This window comes from Erinaceus europaeus, chromosome 5, assembly GCF_950295315.1.
Source record: "Erinaceus europaeus chromosome 5, mEriEur2.1, whole genome shotgun sequence".
Taxonomy (NCBI): Eukaryota; Metazoa; Chordata; class Mammalia; order Eulipotyphla; family Erinaceidae; genus Erinaceus; species Erinaceus europaeus.
This window is the reverse complement of record NC_080166.1, coordinates 9,119,865-9,139,585: the sequence shown is the minus strand read 5'-3', so window position 1 is coordinate 9,139,585 and position 19,721 is coordinate 9,119,865. Positions and strand designations below refer to the sequence as shown.

The 19,721-nt window shown below is 38.8% G+C and overlaps 1 protein-coding gene across 6 annotated transcripts in view; it reads left to right on the top strand.

Moving 5' to 3' along the window:
* ARL15 (ADP ribosylation factor like GTPase 15) overlaps positions 1-19,721 on the top strand; it is a 486,820-nt gene that overhangs the window by 278,035 nt on the left and 189,064 nt on the right. Inside the window, exon 4 of one of the 6 annotated variants that reach the window (XM_060191031.1) lies at positions 3,393-4,050. The exons of 2 other annotated variants lie outside the window; for them this stretch is intronic. In XM_060191031.1, coding sequence (XP_060047014.1) covers positions 3,393-3,566 — 174 coding nt within the window. In that variant the 3' untranslated portion in view covers positions 3,567-4,050. Of the gene's footprint in view, positions 1-1,977; positions 2,100-3,392; positions 4,051-19,721 lie in introns of those variants that run through there. 3 more of the 6 variants (XM_060191030.1, XM_060191029.1, XM_060191033.1) reach the window with 3 other exon arrangements.

Here is a 19,721-nt window from a genome sequence, read left to right as displayed (position 1 = left end):
TCTCCACCCCTCTGGGAGTTTCCAGATCTCTAAGATTAGGTGAACCCAAGAGTCAGCTTCCTCCACCCGGCCATTCTCCCAGCAGCCTTGTGTGGACTGAGAGTCAGGCTCCATTCAGAAGCACTGTGGTTCCTAAGAGTCCTATGAGGTCCCTGGACCTCTTGTCTCATTGGTCACACAGGTGGAGGATTCCAGGTCCACTCACAATGGCAAATGGACCAAGAGCTTTCCAAGGCTTGCAACACTTTTCTAATTTATTTATTTTATTTTCCAATAGGTTTACCTTGGTGGGGGGTACCTACATAGCTCCACTATTTCCAGTAGTCCTTTTTATCCCTTCCTCCCTCCCTCCCTCCCTTCCTTCCTTCCTTCTTTCCTCCCTCCCTCCCTTCCTTCCTCCCTTCCTTCCAGTTAAAAGGATGAGGGAATGAGGGTAAACAGAGACAGAGAGAAAGAGTTCCCCACAGCACTGCACGTGAAGCTCCCCTGCAGATGGGAATCAGAGTCTTGAATCGGGGCCCCAGTGTATGATTGATTATGTGTGTGATCTACTTGGTGGGCCACAACTTGACCGCATCCTGCCTGTGTGTGCTTTTAATTCCCACCCTTGCCCTTTACCTATGGTCTTCCAGGAGACTTCCTGGTTCCCTCTGTAATGTAGCTGCTCCCAGTAACAGGGCAACTAAGCTCCTTGGTTCCCATAGTCTGACTGGAAGTTGTCTCCACCAAGTAGATCACTCAGTCATCTTGTTGTCTATATGATGAGTTCCGCCAATCTCTACCCTTTTCCTTTAAATTGTTGCATGTGTTTAATTAATCTCTTTTGATAATGATCAACCAGAGTGATATAGCTTCTTTGACATATTGTAGTCTTTTAAAACAGAAAAACTTTCTTACTAAGTAGTACTTAATAATTAACTTGTACAGAAGTAAGAGTTTTATGTAATGGTAGTTATATTTCCATTTTAGGCAGGGATTTGCTTTAGGAATTTTTGGAGTGTAGTGTGAAGCACAAGGACCAGCTCCAGGATCCCAGTTTGAGCCCCCGGGTCCCCATCTGCAGGCAGGGGGTCGCTTCACTAGCGGTGAAGCAGGTCTGTAGGTGTCTTACTCTCTTTCTCTCTCTCTCTCTCTCTCTCTCTCCCCTCTCAACTTCTTTCTGTCCTATCCAATTTTTTTAAAAAGGAAAAAATGACCTTCAGGAACAATGAATTCATAGTGCCAGCACCAAACCCCAGCGATAACCCTGGAGGCAAAAAATAAAAATAAAAAAATTCAGTGTAGAAATTTTGGAGCCAAAATTTGCCAACTCAGAAGCCTAATATTTAATCCACTTATTATTAATAAATACGGACATGACACTGATAATGCACACATTTCTAAAACATTCTCAGTAAGAAGTGATATTTTTCTCTTGATTATAGTCACAGTTGCCAGTATTTTCTCATGGAAAAGCTTTTGACCCTGAGCAATATGCATCACTTTTAAATATGCTCAGATTCATTTCATTGTCAGTGTTCGTCCACAGTGCATTTAATTCTTACACAACAACCACCCCTGCAGTAAGTTAGTTAAATGAGTAGTCAATCCCCATAGCATCAAATATTCAAGGAGAACATTTAAAAAAAAAATCAAAGTGCACTCTTGAATAAATTCCAATTGCATTAGGAGTTCTCCCCAGTTCCATGAGCCTCAATTGTTTAAGTAGCCACAGTGGCACTATGGACTTACCACACAAACACCCACAGAATACATGAGTTTTTCTCTTTCCTTTCTTATTTTTTAATTAAAAGACACTGCTCATGAAAGGGAATGCTTTGATTTGTTTTCTTGACATTGGAAAGATGGCATGGTTATTTTTCCTTGATAAATTAAGCTCTATTGTCAAGCATTAACTACTGAGAACTGTGTTTTGTGAAACCCGGACTTTTAGGTATGCCACATTTGTTTACATAATCTCTTTTGTGTTTCTTTCAGATAGTCTCACTTTCAAACGATGGAAGTGTATGAGCATTCAGCAATTTTTCTATTTTTGTACATATTTTCAAGATAGGCAACCACTTGTGTAAAGATAAATAAAAGGGAAGAATTATGTTTTGTCTAAGTCTTTTAATATGCCAGTTCTCTAGTTACTTTATTTTCTAGTCACATACATGACAAGGCATGTGCCTTGCTGGGCAAGCTATCTCCCTCCCTACCGTATCTCTTCAGAGACAAGCAGAAAAGAGAAGATGAAAGCTACCAGGAGCTGAGGACTTCCTACCTTCACCTAGTAGACAGTGCTCTTCTAGTGTGTTTGTGAGAGATAGAATTTCTTCAATTTGAAATAGTACTAGTAGTCAAAAGGAACACTTTACTATAATTTTTGTTTACATGAAGTTTTTTTTTCCTTCTGAGGATGACTGTCTACATACGTGTGTGTGTGTGCACACGCACTTTTTTCTTTTTTCTTTTGCCTCCAGGGTTATCGCTGGGGCTCAGTGCCTGCACTATGAATCCACTGCTCCTGGAGGCCATTTTCCCCATTTTGTTGCCTTTGTTATTGTTGTTGTTATTGCTGTCATTTTTGTTAGATAGGACAGAGAGAAATCGAGAGAGGAGGGGAAGGTAGGCGAAGATAAGAAAAACAAAACAACAACAAAACCTAAAGATAGTCAAAGGTCTTTTGGAGAATCTTCTATTTTTAGGGATTTTGTACAGCTGTCCACAGTTGGAGCATTTCCTGTTCTTTCGTTCGCACACAACTTTAATAGTTTGTTTCCATGCGGGGGTCCATGGAAATAGAAGGATGCAGTTTTAAATCTTGGCATTGCACACTGTAGTGATGCTCACGTCATTCATAAGAAGTCTTAGAGATCTGAGACCCTTTGAGGGAATCCGTGCCTTCACCCCTATAACATAAATTTATTAAATACAGTAATTGTCAGAGACTGTTCCAGTTTTTGTGTTCTCAGTTTAACATGTCTGTAATGCAGTCCCATCCTAGTACTAGCTCCTTGACTTATTAGTGCAATACCCATTCAAAAAGTTATCATTGGAGTCGGGCGGTGGTGCTGGGGGTTAAGAGCATGCGGCTCAAAGCACAAAGACCGGCATAAGGATCCTGGTTGGAGCCCCTGGCTCCCCACCTGCAGGGGAGTGGCTTCACACGTGGTGAAGCAGGTCTGCAGGTGTCTGGCTTTCTCTCCCCCTCTCTATCTTCCCCTCCTCTCTCCGTTTCTCTCTGTCCTATCTAACAATGACAACATCAATAACAACAACAGTAATAACTACAGCATAATAAAAACAAGGGCAACAAAAGAGAAAATAAATATAAAAAAAGAAAATCTTTTTTTTTTCTGTCATCACCAATACTTGACCTCTCTAGACTGACCTTTTGTTCCCCTCTCCAGATAAAGCACCAAAGCTTCCTCCCAGTCCAGTGGGGGCCAGGCTTGAGCCTGGTCAGCATGCAGAACAAAGCAGCTACTTTCTCAAGCTATTTCGCTATCTTCCCCTCCCCTTATCCTCTTCCCATCCCCCCATACATTACATGGCTGGGATCAAATCGGAAACCTTGGACATGAAAGGCTGGTGCTCTACAAGCTGAACCATTCCCAGCTACAGGACTTCATTTCAAGAAAAGGACGAAAAATTTCTTTGTCTTCCTCTTTCTGTACAACTACAGAGGACGTAGCAATAGCTGGAAGTGTAACCGGAAGGAAACCCTTCACTGGAAGCAACCATGTCGGCATCCTGTGTGTCCTCGAGAACTCTTAGAGAAACCAATTCTGGTGTCCAGGCCACCCAGTACGGGGCATTTTGTTATGACAGTCCGAGCAGATTACTGCAACTATAAATGTGAAAAATCTGGAAACTCTGAGGTCCCCATTTCCCTCTAATAAATTTAAAAAGAGTTGTTCCATCTTCACTGCTCCCACATGACACTCACAGAACGTGGTGGTTCCACAGTTCTCAGTTGAATTTGTTCTAATGGATAAACTTTACAGAATATTTTTTTAATTGTTTTTAATTATCTTTATTTATTGGATAGAAACAGCCAGAAATCAAGAGGGTGATAGAGAAGGAGAGAGGCAGAGAGACACCTGCAGCCCTGCTTCACCACTCACAAAGCTTTCCCCCTGCAGGTGGGGACCGGAGGCTCAAACCCGGGTCCTTGAGTACTGTAATACCTACACTCAACCAGGTGCGCCACCACCCGGCCCCCAGAATATTTTTTATTCCCTGTTTGCTATTTATATTTTATGAATTTTGAAACTGTTGTGAACATGAATACTCATTTGAAATTAATATCTAAATACTTGTTTTGAACATGTTCCATGAACATTTCAAGTGACGTTAAGGAAATATATAAAATTGCAGACCTGCGGAAGGTCCCCTCCACCACGGACACAAATTAAAAAAAAATTTTTTTTTCTAGCCACAGATACTCGCCTCTTACCAAATCATTCATAGGCTGAACTTGTCTATATTTCCAAAGGCATCCTGGAAGAAGTAGGCATAAAAAAAGGAAAAACTTCCAATTTTCAGGAATTTCTTGCCATTTGTAATCAACAGCAGTTGATGAATTAAGTGTGTAGCAGTGATGACCGTGATTTCCTTTCCTTTTTTTTTTTTTTTTTACCTCACCACCTTCTTTTGTGATAATCTTGGGACTGGGAGGTAGTTTGCCTGCTAGAATGCATCCTTTACCTGGCCCCAAGCGCTGATGCTCATAACAGAGAATCTTGTAAAAGGGGACTTTTGCAAGTCAGGGTGTAGTGTTATGTTTCTCTTCTCTCTGTCTGTTTCTCACCCTCTATCTGAAAACATGAAAGAGAAAGAAAAAGAGATGTTCACTAATGCAGTAGAATCTTGAGGGCATTAAGCTCTTGACTGAAAGAGAGAGAGAGAGACTACATGTAAACGCAGGGCCTCTATCTGCTCCAGGACACTTGTCAGTCAGAGACACAGACAGAAAGATAGAGAGCCAGAGCTTCCTCTCTTGCCATCACACTCTCATATTTCACTGTCTCTGTGGCCCAGAAATATACCCGTATTAAAAAAAAAAATACCTCAATCTATCTCATCTCTAGAGGCTTTATGTCCTGTAGTTTGAAAATGATGGCCTCTTCCTTCAGGGACTCTGTGATTCTAATGTATCTAGAGTAGGGTCTTGTTCTTGGCAAAGGTTATTAATGGCTGTTTCTTAAACTATTAAACTAATGCACATTTAGAAATTCCTTTTATATTGAACTCTTGCTGTTCAAATACAGTTTGTATCACTGCTTACGCCTTTATATCTTTTGTTCAATGTCCTGTAAATTTTCTCTCATCTATCTGCCTTATCTTTTCTTTTTTAATCTACTGCTGGTGGTGGCCACTTTCCATTTATTTATTTATTTATTTGATAGGACAGAGAGAAACTGAGAGGGGAAGGGGAGGTAGAGAGGGACAGACAAAGACAGATACCTGCAGGCCCGCTTCACCACTTGTGAAGCTTCCCCTCTGCAGGTGGGGAACAGGGGCTCAAACCTGGGTCCTTGCACATGGTAACATGTGCTCAACCAGGTGCGCCTCTACCCACCTATCCTTTTAATTTTTTAGAAAGTAAATTTTTGTTTTGTTGTTGTTGTTGTTAGATTTGTCTTAGTTTTATTTTTATTATTTTTATATTTATTTATTTTCACTTTTGTTGCCCTTGTTGTTTTTCATTGTTGTTATAGTTATTATGGTTGTTATTGATGTCATTGTTGTTAGATAGGACAGAGAGAAATGGAGAGAGGAGGGGAAGACAGAGAGGGAGAGAGAAAGACACCTGCACACCTGCTTCACTGCCTGTGAAGTGACTCCCCTCCAGGTGGGGAGCCAGGGGCTCAAATCAGGATCCTTAGGCTGGTCCTTGCTCTTAGCGCCACATGCGCTTAACCCACTGCACTACCTTCTGACTCCCCTTAGTTTTATTTTTAGGAGAGATAGACAAATGGATAGAGGGAAGGAGAGGCATAGAGCACTGCTTTATGATTTATGATGGTACCAGGGATTAAACCTGGAACTTCTGGGGCCTTAGGCATATAAATTCTGTATTATAGCATAGAAAGGTACTTTTTTTTTAAATACTTTATACTTTTAAAAAATTTATTTATAAAATGGAAATATTGATAAGACCATAGGATAAGAGGAGTACAATTCCACACAATTCCCACCACCAGAGCTCCATATCCCAACCCTCCCCTCCAGCCCCCCTTTGTAAACTTTCCTATTCTTTATCCCTCTGGGAGCATGGACCCAGTATCATTTTGAGATGCAGAAGATGGAAGATCTGGCTTTTGTAATAGTTTCTCTGCTGAACTTGGGTGTTGGCAGGTGGATCCATACTCCCAGCCTGTCTCTTTCCCTAGTGGGGTAGGGCTCTGTAGAAGTGGGGTTCTAGGACACATTGGTAAGATTGTCTGTCCAGGGAAGTCAGGTTGGCATCATGGTGGTATTTGGAACTTGGTGGCTGGAAAAGCATTAACATATAAAGCAGAACAAATTGTTTAATAATCAGGAACCTAAAGTTAAGAATATAAGAGATGATATTTGGGGTCTCATATTTACATTGGAGCCTGTGTAACCTCTGGGTCCCTGACAGTCTGAGCTCACAGCCCATGATCATGGTTGGGAATATTCTGGGCTGCACTCATTCCAGGACCACTCTTCCTTGAGTGGCAGGGTAGGCTGACCCAGCCTCCCTTCGAAAGAAAGGAGTATTTTTAAAACTGTTTTATATCTCTTATCAATATTTTATAATTTTTATACATGTAAAAAGAAGAGGAATATTTATTCAAATCGAGATTCAGTAGGTGTTCATTTTATTTGCAAGTGAAATAATTTTCTGGAAAAGAGATAGTGGACTAACCATTAATTTGGGGGTTTACTTGCTTGTTGCTTGATTCCCTTTTAAGATTCCTGGTTATATTCTATTTTCTTTCAGTTCTTTATTCTATGATCACTGGGTTGAATGGTTTGGGTCCTATTCAACAAAGAATGCTTTGAGCAATGAACTTCAATGCATAATTATCCAGTGAAATCATAGTGAAGTGATGAGATGACAAAAAGCCAACTTATTTTCAAGAACTAAAAATAATGCTGTAAGATAGGCATGAAACCATACATGAATATCCCAGCATATGACTTCATATGTTTCTAGATCATTTTACATGTTTATTTAAATTATAATTTAATTGCATTTTTGAAAGAAATAGTTTCTCAGATTCCAGAATTCCCCTGTATATTCCCAGTGCATTGTAAACTTTGAAATGCTGTGAAAACTCTGATAGTTTCGTCTACAGCTCCCAGCCCCCCTCACCAGCTCCTACCCACATTACTCCACTCTGAGTAAAGAGAAAACCTCATTTCTCTGCCAAGTACTAGACAGGTAACTCACCTGGTGACAGGTTTAAGGTTTAAGACAATGTTGAGACAGAATTTGAAGTGATATAGATATTATTACTTCTAGCTCTTCTGTCAGTTATGTAGTGTATTATAAGAAAGCCAAGAATTTATTTATGCTTATTATCAAAGGCCTCATAGACATGCTTTCCCCATGGACCAGCTGGTATTTCTTCCACATAATGTCTGTCACACTAAAGTTCCTTCAGTACTCTTTAGTAATTCAAGCCCTATTATTTGAAGGTAGCTTGGTTTGCTGTGAGTTCCTTATATTTCTGAGTTCATTAGGTGGGAGTGTGAGGTGTCTTTCCATGTAGACTATAGTTACTACTCAAATCACTCTTCACTACTTGACTTTTGAAAAGTTTAGTAAACCATCTATGGAGAGAATTTCTTCCACCTGTAAGGCACCTTTTAGTTGATTTTTTGCATATATGCTTTCGGTATTCTTTTAAGGTATTCTTCCCAAGCTCCCATACCCATTGACATATGCTTTTTGACAAGGGGGGAGGGTCCAGAGAAAGGAGAATCTCTTTAACTAATGGTGTTTTGAAAATTGGGTTGAAACATACAGAAGAATGAAATTAAATCACTTTATCTCACCACACACAAAAGTAAACTCCAAAGGGATCAAGGATTTGGATAATAAATCAGAAAGCATCAAATATTTAGAGGAAAACATTAACAGAATTCTTTTCGATCTAAGTTTTAAAGGCATTTTCAATGACTCAAATCTATTCACAAGGAAAACAAAAGCAAAAATAAACTAATGAGACTCCATCAAAGAGAAAAGCTTCTGCACAAAAAAAGAAACCACCACCCAAATGAAGAGACTTATTATGGAATGGGAAATACCTTTCTATGCCATACATTAAGCAAAGAGTTAATAACCAGACTCAGCAACAAACTCACCAAACTTACCAAACTCAGCAACAAACTCACCAAACTCAGCAACAAACTCAGCAACAAACTCACCAAACTCAGCAACAAAAAAAATCCAAAAACAACCTCATCCACCAGAGTGGAGAATATTCACCAATATAAAAGATGAGATCCAAAGGGCCAGCAGACATATGAAAAAATACTCTAAATCACCGATTATCAGAGAAATGCAAATAAAGACAACAATGAGATACCACTTCAATTCTATGAGAATGTCATACATCAGAAAGGACAGTGACAACAAATGTTGGCGGGGTTGTGGAGACAAAGGAACCCTCTTATACTGGTAGGAATGTAAATTGATCCAAGCCCTATGGAGAGCAGCCTGGAGAAGTTTCAGAAGGCTAGAAATGGACCTACCCTATGACCCTGCAATTCCTCTCCTGGTATGTAAGCAAACACACTCATCCAAAGAGATACATGTACACCTATGTTCACAGCAGCACAATTTGTAATAACTAAATCTTAAAAGCACCCTAGGTATCTACCAACAGAGGAGTGGCTAAGAATGTTGTGATATAAATGCACAATGGAATACTACTTAACTATTAAGAATTATGAAGTCACTTTCTTGACAATATCATGTTAAATGAGATAAGCCAGAAAGAAGGATGAATATGGGATGATCCCACTCATAGACAGAATTTAAGAAATCAGACCAGAAAGGAGCAACATAAAGTAAAACTTGGACTGATGTAGTGTATTTTACCAAAGCAAAGGACTCTGAGGAAAAAGGACAAGGACAAGGATGGGCAGTAAGGGGACCCTTTTCAGGTCTTGGTAAATGATGGACCTAATTGGGGGGGGGGGGGGAGAGCATTTTGCAGACACCAGTCTTGGTGAGAAGAGAAATTGAACCCATGTGTAACAAGTCCTGAAACCACTAACCTCCCAATAATGAAAAAAATAGATATTCTTTCCATTTTTTCCATCTAGGAACAATCATCCTCAACCAACACAGTTTAAGAAAACAGTACTTCATCTTCTTTTCATTCCATCCAAAACATCATAATTTAAAGAAATCTAATAAGTAAAGGAGAATAAATTAATGGCTATATGAAAATTTTATCCATATTCTTATTTTCTTTCTGCTGCATTTGTATTTATGATGATGAAGTTTGACTGGTTAGGGGAGACTTGAAATATCCCCAATAGCACAGACTATGTTTATTGGAAAGGAGATGAATAAGGATCCATCTCTTTATAAGTATAGGAATCTTTTCAGGAATAACAATGATATCTGCCTCTCCAGAGACTTTGGTCTTAGCCTGCAGGATATACAGAAAGAGCTCTCAGATTATGAGCCCAATCAATACTGTGAATTTTACTCATTTAGTTATATTTTTAGAATTTATTACCTTTTAACAAAGATGTCAACTAAAAATGTTACGTTTTGGACTCAAGAATGTGCCTTTTTTTTTTTTTGGTGCAATTTCTTTTGGTCATTGTGGTTTTATTATTTGGTGAGCATCACCTACTCAAATAGTTTTTATGTGTGTTACCAATTAAAAGAGATCATCACAAAAGATATTAACTTTAGTATTTAATATAATACAATCAACGTGATATATATTTATCAATAATTGTTATTGCAGTACTTTCTAAACTAACCTGATTTCTTCGGGTGCTAATTTTTTTTTTTCAGTTTGTTGAGCTATAATTAGCATGCAACACTATCAGCTTTGGGCGACCTTATGTATTGCAAAATGACTACCACAGTAAGCTACCATCTACCACATCAGAGAGATATAAGAGAAAAACGTTACTTCCCTTTTTAAAAAAAAATCACGTTTTTAATTTTTTGTTTATTAATTATTGGGTAGAGACAGAAAGAAATTGAGTGGGGAGAGGGAGCTAGAGAGGGAAAGAGACAGAGAGACACCTGCAGCCCTGCTTCACCACTCATCAAGCTTTCCACCTGCAGGTGGGGACAGGAGGATTGAACTTGGGTCCTTGTACACTGTAATGTATGTGCTTAACCAGGTGCACCACCACTTGCTCCTAAAAGTTACTTCCATGTGATGAGAAATTGTAGAATATCTTATCAGTGTTAAGTAGAATAAATCCTCACTTAATGTCTTCATTATGTTTTTAGAAACTTCCTCTTTAAGTAATCAATGAATAATCCTCATACTAACTCTGTATCCGTGTGTATATTACTTATTCCCAAATATATATGAATTTGTTCACATGTATAATTATGGACCAATGTCAGAAAACTAATACAAGTGTTAAAGAAAGAATATAGTTCCACTGTACAAATCCAAATCTATATGACCCCATATCTCATACTCTGTCAGTTGTTCCACATTTCACATAATACTTAATTTTCTGCCTGACAGTGTTTTCACTTGAAATACAAGATTAATTAGTTAGAACTTTGAAAACTACATGAAATACACTTTAGTTTATTTCAAGGTGATATGTATAGAGACTCTCTTGTAAATAAGATATTAAACATCTATTATAAAAGAACTATGAAAAGTAGTATTAGTTATCATGTCATGTAAAGAAGTTACATATTTGGGGCCAGGCAGTGGCATGCCTAGTTAAATGTTCACATTACAGTGCACAAGGACCCAGGCTCAGGCCCCTGGTCCCCACCTGCATGGGGGAGCTTCACGAGTGGTGAAGCAGGGCTGCAGGTGTCTCTCTGTCTCTCTCCCTCTCTAACTCCTCCTACCCTCTCAATTCCTCTCTGTCTCTTTCCTTCCCTATCTCCTCCTACCCTCTCAATTTCTCTCTGTCTCTCTCCAATAATATAAATAAATATATTTTTTAAAGTTTCGTATTTACTTGGAGAGAACACACTAGTTCCTCAAGTTTCCTGTTTGGCAAGTGACAGTAACAGAGTCCAGGGGATGGACAGCGACCCTGTCTTTATTCTCTCTAACTTAGCACAGCTCTTGAACATTGACTTTTTTTACCAATTCCTTCTAAATTATCTCTATCGCTTTTTTTGTGATCAGAGATTTCTAACTCATTTTCAATGAGGGCCAGAAAGGTGACTCAGTAAGCATCTCCCTTATAAGTGTGAGGCCCTGAGTTTGATTCCATGGTGCCACATAGGAGCCACAAAGGTAGAAAATTAGTGAAACTCTGCATGGTGAAGTAGTACTTTGCCTTTCTCTACCTCACTTTCTCATTGGAAAACAATTCAGAGGATGAAGACTGGATGAGATCACTCATAGGTGGGACTTAGGCTAAAAATGCAAGAAAAAAAAAAAGGATAAAGCACTCCTGGTGTGGTCTAGTTCAGCAGATCTGAAAACTCGAAAGTGAGGTAGGAGATTGAAAGGGGATTGAATGAAGAGGACCCAGTGCAGAAGAGGAGTAGCAGCTGGTGGGAAAGTGCATTAACACCTGTCTTGGGAAGTTGTGAAATTACCTCTGTGACAAAAAGTTTCAGTAAAGTGATAAAGAAAACAACAAAACAAAACAAAAAGTTACGAATGGTTGTCACTGATTAGAACTTTGTTATACTTGTGAGGTACATGCATATTTTTTCTGTGCCTGCGATAAAATTGACAGATAAGTTAACCAAAACAGCAACAAATGAATTGATAAAGTAATGAAATAGTGTGGCAATTCAGAGCTTTTCTTGGTCTTCTTCAGTCACTACTAGGGATCATTCGATCAAGTCTGCTTGCAGTTTTTCCTTTAAGTGTTTTATGTTTATTTATTGGCGCGAGAGAGAAAGAGCCAGAGCGTCACTGCAACATAGAATGCTGGGGATCAGACTCGGGACTTCATAATTCCAAGTTCAAACCTCTCATCACTGCACCACCCCCCGAACTGTTTTTCTTCAGCTTTCTAATCCTTGGAATCTTCTGGTACCTATAAATTACCAGGTCCACTTAAATTTTTTACACATCCAGATCTTTTGTGTTCTTTGAGAATTAAAACCCTTAGGTATAAGGAATAAAATAATAGAAACATGGCGACTTAGTAAAAATTGAAGCCATTAGGTTGTTGGACTATGAAATACAGTCACATGCACTCCTTTCACTCAAAATTCTTTATATCTGCTTATGCAGACCTCTTGTTTGAATATTTCTTACAATTTAAGAGTAAGACTGTAGAATGAACCAGGGTCAAAATTAAAAAATAGACCTATTGGTGCTGATCGGTACCACACCCAGCTGAACACACCTGCAAGGGCCTGAGTTTGAGCCCCTGCCCTCCACCTGTAAGTACAGGGAAGCGGGTTTGCAGGTGTCTCTCCTCTCTCCCTCTCTATCTCCCCCTCCTCTCTCAACTTCTCTCTATCCTATCGAATAATAACACAAGGAAAGGAGGAGGCTTGGGGTAGTAGAGGAGAAATGGCCACCAGGAGCAATGGATTCATAGTGCAACACACTTGTCCCCAGCAATAACCCTGGTAGATTAATTAATTAATAAATTAATTATTATTTTAATCTCTAATCTAATTCCATTAAAATTTCTTTGAATTGGGAAATGACACCAGTTGAAAGCATTGGGAACTTGTGCCTTTTCTAAACAACATAGCTGTTTATCTGGAGGAAGAAATACTTAGGCTTTAATACTCTTTATGCATTAAATTTTATAAAAGCAAAAAAGCAGATACAAATTGAAATCTTTTATTTAGGTTTTTATCATCATTATTCTCCTCAGTTGTTTTTAAGCTTCCTCTCTTGAATGAACATACACTTTATTTACACTGTGTGGCTTATGAACTGTTTCATTCCCAGCCCACTACTTTGAGGAGAAAAAGAGTAATAATGCTTATAGCTGTCATTCTGAATAGTCATGAAATACTAGGGAGGTGGATGCCATTATCATACTATCAATGCTATCGATAAAGCTCAGGTTGTAAACAGTGACTTGGCGTTTGAAATGCAGTCTGTATGATTTAAAGTCTGGTTTATCCCCCCATGATACTTGAGAATGCTATAATCTACATCTGATGCAAAGATGATAATCATTAGTAAAACTGCCAAATCAGAGAGAGACTGACCTAGAATGTGACTTCAGATTATCACCCTTGGTGAATAAATAATAGTTCCACTCTGATGTTTCTCTGCCGCCAGCACAAATGAGATTGGGAGGCGACACCTGGAATGGCGGGGCCCCACCCAGTCTCCCTGATGTATCTTGGCATTCTTACTGAAGCTGTTAAGAAGCCTGGAATGTTAGCATAACTATCAAGCAGCATAGTAGTCAAGATGAGTTTTGTGCTTACAAGTACTGCAACATTCCCACCTGGCTGATGCTCATACATCCGATTGTAAAGTTTCTTGTTACTGCTAGTTTGAGCCACCTTTGTGTCTCTTGGCTTTTCTTTTAAGCAAGGGGACTAGAAGTAGGAAAACATTTCTTTAGAGTTTAAATGATGTCAGTAATTGGCAATAGGAAAAAGGAAATTTAATCTAAGATGATCACAGAGACATTGGTCTTTTCCTTTTAAGGGAGACACCATGGAACTATTCCATTTGCTTTACCCAGAGTGTTCCATTAGTGTTACCCAGAGTGTTACATTGTTGGCTGTTCCATGCAGAGGCTAGCCATATTTTATATGAAAGCATTTCCCAACCAACTTCTAAAGTAAAATGTTAACACTCTCTGGAGCTCTAGAGTTCTGTACACCCCATGATACATGAGTTTACTTTAGAGTTTGAATCCTCTTGTATATGTGGTGAGAAGTTCAAAATTACTCCTTATTTATACAGCCTTTGGCAGTTTGGGCAATGTGTTTTGTCACCTGTTTGCAGTCTTATGAAGAGCTGGAAAGTTTATGAAGAAATAGAAAATATGACTTTGAGCCCTTGACATTTTAAAATAAATGTACATATTGTTAGTGACAGATTGCTAAACTTGGCTTTAGACACTTAGCTATGTTTCTTGCCAAAAGTAATCCAGATGTGCATAATTTATCCGGCTGCCATATGTGCACTGACATGTCTTTCTATAATCAACTGTCTGTTCAGTATGGTTACAGTTAAATGTTCTTTTTTATCAACAATCTTTTGAAACAACACTGACTTGATAACTTACATTTTAAATTTAACAACTTCTCAAAAACAAAACAAATAAATAATAAATAAATAATGTACCTTCAGTCTGGCTATAAACAGAAGTAACCAGGCATGTTGAATATCTAGAAAAGACATTGACAATCCAAATACTCTAGGGCCCTCTGTATTTTAAGAAGAAGAAGACTCAGGGATACCAACTTCAATCTGATTCCATTTTTTATGAGTTTCTTAGTAGTATAGCCCAATTAAATATTGTTGAAATAAGAACATACTGATTACACTTAGAACCAAGTAATTTGCTTTGAAAAGTGGGCAAAGGAAACCTTGATGCAGGATGAAGTAAATGTGTCAAGAGCGAACATTTCACTTCTTTCACTCAGTATTTTCAGTGCTAGCTACATTTGTGATTTAGGAGCTGTGCTGACTGCCATATATATATATATATTATATATATATATATATATATATATATATATATATATATGAATTTTAGAAAGCATATGTATGATAGAAAAATGTCTTAGTTCTATTCTGTCACTTTTACATTCATACTTAAAGATATTGGAGAAGTTTAGACCAACTGACTGTAGCATTTCCTCTATGATTGTACTACCCTGAGATGCTGTTACCTTGAAATCATGTCCTTGTGTTTTATGCTCAGTGACACTGTGCCACTATCAAGTCTAGACAGTGGTGTCAACTATTTGTGTCCTTGTTTGTCCACAGCTGCAATTAGGTTTTTCTCACTGTCCCCATCTGTGGAGGCTGACTGTGCAGTGACCTTGGCCAGTTCAAAATCTGTTCAGCCATGCCAATGTGTGCAGAGAACTGGGAGGCCAGATGGTAGGGCTGACGGAGGGGAGCTGTTTTGTTATTGATTGTAGCTGATAGTAACTAACCCATCCTGTCTGTGGTATGATTTAAAAAGACATATCCCACAGTCTGTCATTGTAGAGCCAAAACTTGCTCAGTATCGGTGCAAAAGTCCTAACAGAAATAACTGATACAGCATCAAAATGAGCAGGGGATGGATTCTGTATTATCTTCGTAGCCTGTGTGAATTCGTTGCTTTTTTTTTTCCCCCTTTTGTTGTCCTTGTTGTTTTATTGTTGTAGTTATTATTGCGGTCGTTGTTGTCGGATAGGACAGAGAGAAATGGAGAGAGGAGAGGAAGACAGAGGGGGGAGAAAGATAAACACCTGCAGACCTGCTTCACCACTTGAGAAGCAACTTCCCTGCAGGTGGGGAGCCAGGGCCTCAAACCTGGATCCCTAACGCTGGTCCTTGTACTTTGTGCCATCTGCGCTTAACCCGCCGCGCTACCGCCCGACTCCCCAGCCGTTGCTTTTTAAGCTTTGACACAGTGCTGGAGAAGTTCTGGACATGAGTACATCAAAAGAGCTCACAGCTCAATAGGAATTCCCATACCCCACTTGAATTCTGCAGCTTAGATCCAGTTTTAAAAAATAGTCCGAGACAGGAAAAGACACATTTGGACTGAGATGGAACTACGGTTGTTACGCGTCCTGCTCTCATTCTTGTTAATCTGGAAGATTTCTTGAACAATTTGCAACTTTTCTTTACAAATTTTAGATGCTCAAGTTACATCTTCAGCCGTATACTGGTCACTGCCTTTTGATAAAAAGTGCCAATTTGCTGACTTCACTGCAGATATAGTACTTTTAACAGACATATATGCATCCATACGCTGATGCAGTTCAGTTTTTAGAGAGTAGTTATTAAAACGGTTGTAATTATTAGAAACCACCATCTGTTGATACACTAGTTTGACTTTTCCCATTGAGTTTTGAATTAGTAAAAGAAAATTCCCAGATTATTCTGTTCATCTATTGAATAGATCCAGGTATTTTTAGCTTATCGTGCTATTGTAGAGACCTCCAGCCAGACGGCATGATCCTAATAAACATTTTTATTTTTGTATTTGGGAGACTGCAGTTATGGAAAATACATCTTAGAATTTCTTGCCTGCTGTGTTATTTTTTAAAATATTTATTTATTCCCTTTTGTTGTCCTGTTGTTTTTTTAATTGTTGTAGTTATTATTGATGTTGTTGGATAGGACAGAGAGAAATGGAGAAAGGAGGGGAAGACAGAGAGGGGGAGAAAAAGATGTAGACACCTGCAGACCTGCTTCATGGCCTGTGAAGTGACTCCCCTGCAGGTGGGGAGCTGGTGGCTTGAACCAGGATCCTTAACACTGGTCCTTGTGCTTTAGGCCATGTGCACTTAACCCACTGTGCTACTGCCCGACTCCCCTGTGTATTGTTTAATGTCTTATTCTGTCAGTTTGTCACCTACTATGGAACTTATACCTATCATTTGTTATTTAGGGACAGGGTACAATGTGCAAGGACCCAGGTTCAAGCCACAGGTCCCACCTGCAAGGGAAGTTTCATGAACAGTGAAACAGTGCTGCAGGTCTCTCTCTCTCTCCCTCTCTCTCTCTCTCTCTCTCCTCTCTACCCCTTCCCTCTCAATTTCTGTCTCTATCCTAAATAAATAAACCTTTAAAGAAATTATTTCATATTCGCTCGCGTATTTCTTCCCCATACTCTGCCTACACTCCCATTTCCCCTGAAGTTTGACAAAATGGGGCTCCTGTCTCATCAGTCCTTGAATGCTGCCACCAGACCTAAGTTTTCCGAACCATTATTTCCTTCTTTTCATGGCCTGTCTGTATTGAACACTGAATCGCAGTGCAAATTGTTATGATATGGTCTTGGAGATTATGACACTTTAGTGGAAGAGAGAACATAAGAATACCATAAATAAGTGTTAAATATAAATATTGCATATGCAACATAATGGCTTAGAAAGGTGAATGTGATAACTTTTGATGAAATTTAAGAAATGTATGTTACTTCTTGTCAGCAGGCTTAACACAACCCTGGAATGCACTTGGTGTGATTTTTATAAATATTCATTCATTGAATTTTCCTATATGATAGACAGTGTGCTATTTACTGGAGATTGCAAAGAATTTAGAAAATGCTTAGGGGGGAAAGATGGCCTTTGTTGTTCTCAGTATTAAATAAGAACACTTGATTTTTTTTTCTGATCAAACAATTCAATACAAATATCTGATAGACTGTGAGTAAACCTTCCTATAGATACTTACTTTATATATTTCAAATTTTTATTTTGTTTCCTTTTTAATGTCAAGTAAGGGAAATTTGAGTATATGCTCTCTTAAACCTGCATACAAGACTTGCATACTTCACCATTGTGAAGCCTTAAGTAACACAATTTGTTAGTGCTAGTAGTTTTTTTTTTTAATGAGTACTTTTAAACAGAATTTACCCATGCTTATCCTTTATGCTTCTTCTTCATCACAGTGATACATACAGCAAAGAAACTCATCATTAAGATGTAAAAATATCTCTTCCTAAAATACAGTGTAAATTTCTCACTCCTCTTGCTCAGAGGAGTGAGAAAAATATTTTGATGTTTAGCAAATGCTATCTCAACAGTGTACAGAGTGCCAATTTCCTGTTAGAAGTCGAATCAATCATCCCTACTACAAGTAGTGACTGAACAAACATAGACAAAATTTCATCTAATATATATATTTATATATATATGCATCGCCTCCCGGATACATATATATCCCTTTAGGGCATAATTTTAAGTACATCTAAGAAATATCTAGAAGAAAATTTTAAATAGGCTATGCTTCAAGCCCAAACACACCTCCCATACATAGAAGAACATGTTGAGTATGTGATGATAAAAAAATATGGAATTGGGAGTCAGGTGGTAGCGTAGCAGGTTAAGCACACATGCACAAAGCACAAGGACCAGTGGAAAGGATCCTGGTTCCAGCCCCCGGCTCCCCACCTGCAGGGGAGTCACTTCACAAGCGGTGAAGCAGGTCTGCAGGTGTCTATCTTTCTCTCCCCCCTCTGTCTTCCCCTCCTCTCTCCATTTCTCTGTCCTATCCAACAGCGACATCAATAACAACAACTACAATAATAAAAAAGATAACAAAGGCAACAAAAGGGAATAAATAAATAAAATTACAAAAAGAAAAAAAGGAATTAAGAAAAGGGAGAAACAATAGTAGAAGTATTGATCCTGTCACAGGGCTTCTCAGTCCTTTCTCAGTTCATTGTTTCAGCGTTTCTGAAAGATGTTTAGAGGCATCCCTGCCTTACTCCATGAGCTGTGAGTGGAGAAATATCCCCTGGTGATGTTATGTGTTCCCTGGGAGACAGTGGTGTCTCTTCTCCATTGGAGAATCGCCATAATACAAAGTTATTATCAGTGTGAGTGTTCCTTGGAGATGTATCTATGTATTCTCTCTTAGAGAATGTAGGAAGTATGAGCAAATGGTGTATTCTGCCTATTATCTAAACATTTTCTTCTGCTGGGTAGGTTTCAAAATGATCACTTTTTTTTCTTAATTGGAGGATTAATGTCTTACACTCAACAGTAAATTCAATAGTTTGTACATGCATAACATTTCCCAGTTTTCCACATACCAATACAACCCCCACTGGGTCCTCTGCCATCATGTTCCAGGACCTGAATCCTCCCCTACAGCCACCCACCCATCCCAGAGTCTTTTACTTTAGTGCAATACACAAATTCCATTCCAAGTTCTGCTTTGTGTTTTCTCTCCTGATCTTGTTTTTCAACTTCTGCCTGTGAGTGAGATCACTTTTTATTTTTTTAGGAAAGAGAGAAATTGAGAGAGGAGGGGAAGATAGAGAGGGAAAGAGAAAGATAGACACTTGCAGACCAGACCTGCTTCACTGCTTACAAAGCAACCCCTGTGCAGATGGGGAGTTGGGGGCTCAACTGGGATCCTTGAGAGGGTACTTGCGCTTCACATTATGTGAATTCAACCTGCTGCACCACTGCCAGGCCCCCCAAATGATCACTTTCTAATTAGATTCCTATAGAATGTTTGATGATTAGCATGACAAATAATATTTACATATAATTTTCCTATGTAAATTTTCCTTTCAACTGTGCATTTATAAGGCCTGAGATCCTTTTTTGGCATATAGGAGCTTAAACTCAGGTGAAATGTAACAAGGAGAGCTCTAAATCCTGGAAGGTAAATCATGACTTGAATGTCTATAAATATCTATCTCTCTTTCTCCCTCTCTGTCATCCCCTTGCTTCTCAACGTCTCTCTGTCTCTATCCAAAATAAATAAATAAAAATATTTTTTAAAAATTCATAGGAAGTCTGTGCTCTTATAAGTAGAGAGCAGTCACTGGTACTTGTTGCAAGAGGCCCTGTTGAAAAAATGCAGGGTTGCTTTTCCTCATGGTAGATCCCTTCTCCCCTCACGTCTTCTCCAAAAGAACCTACAGAAAAAAGCAGGTACCCAGGGTCAAAC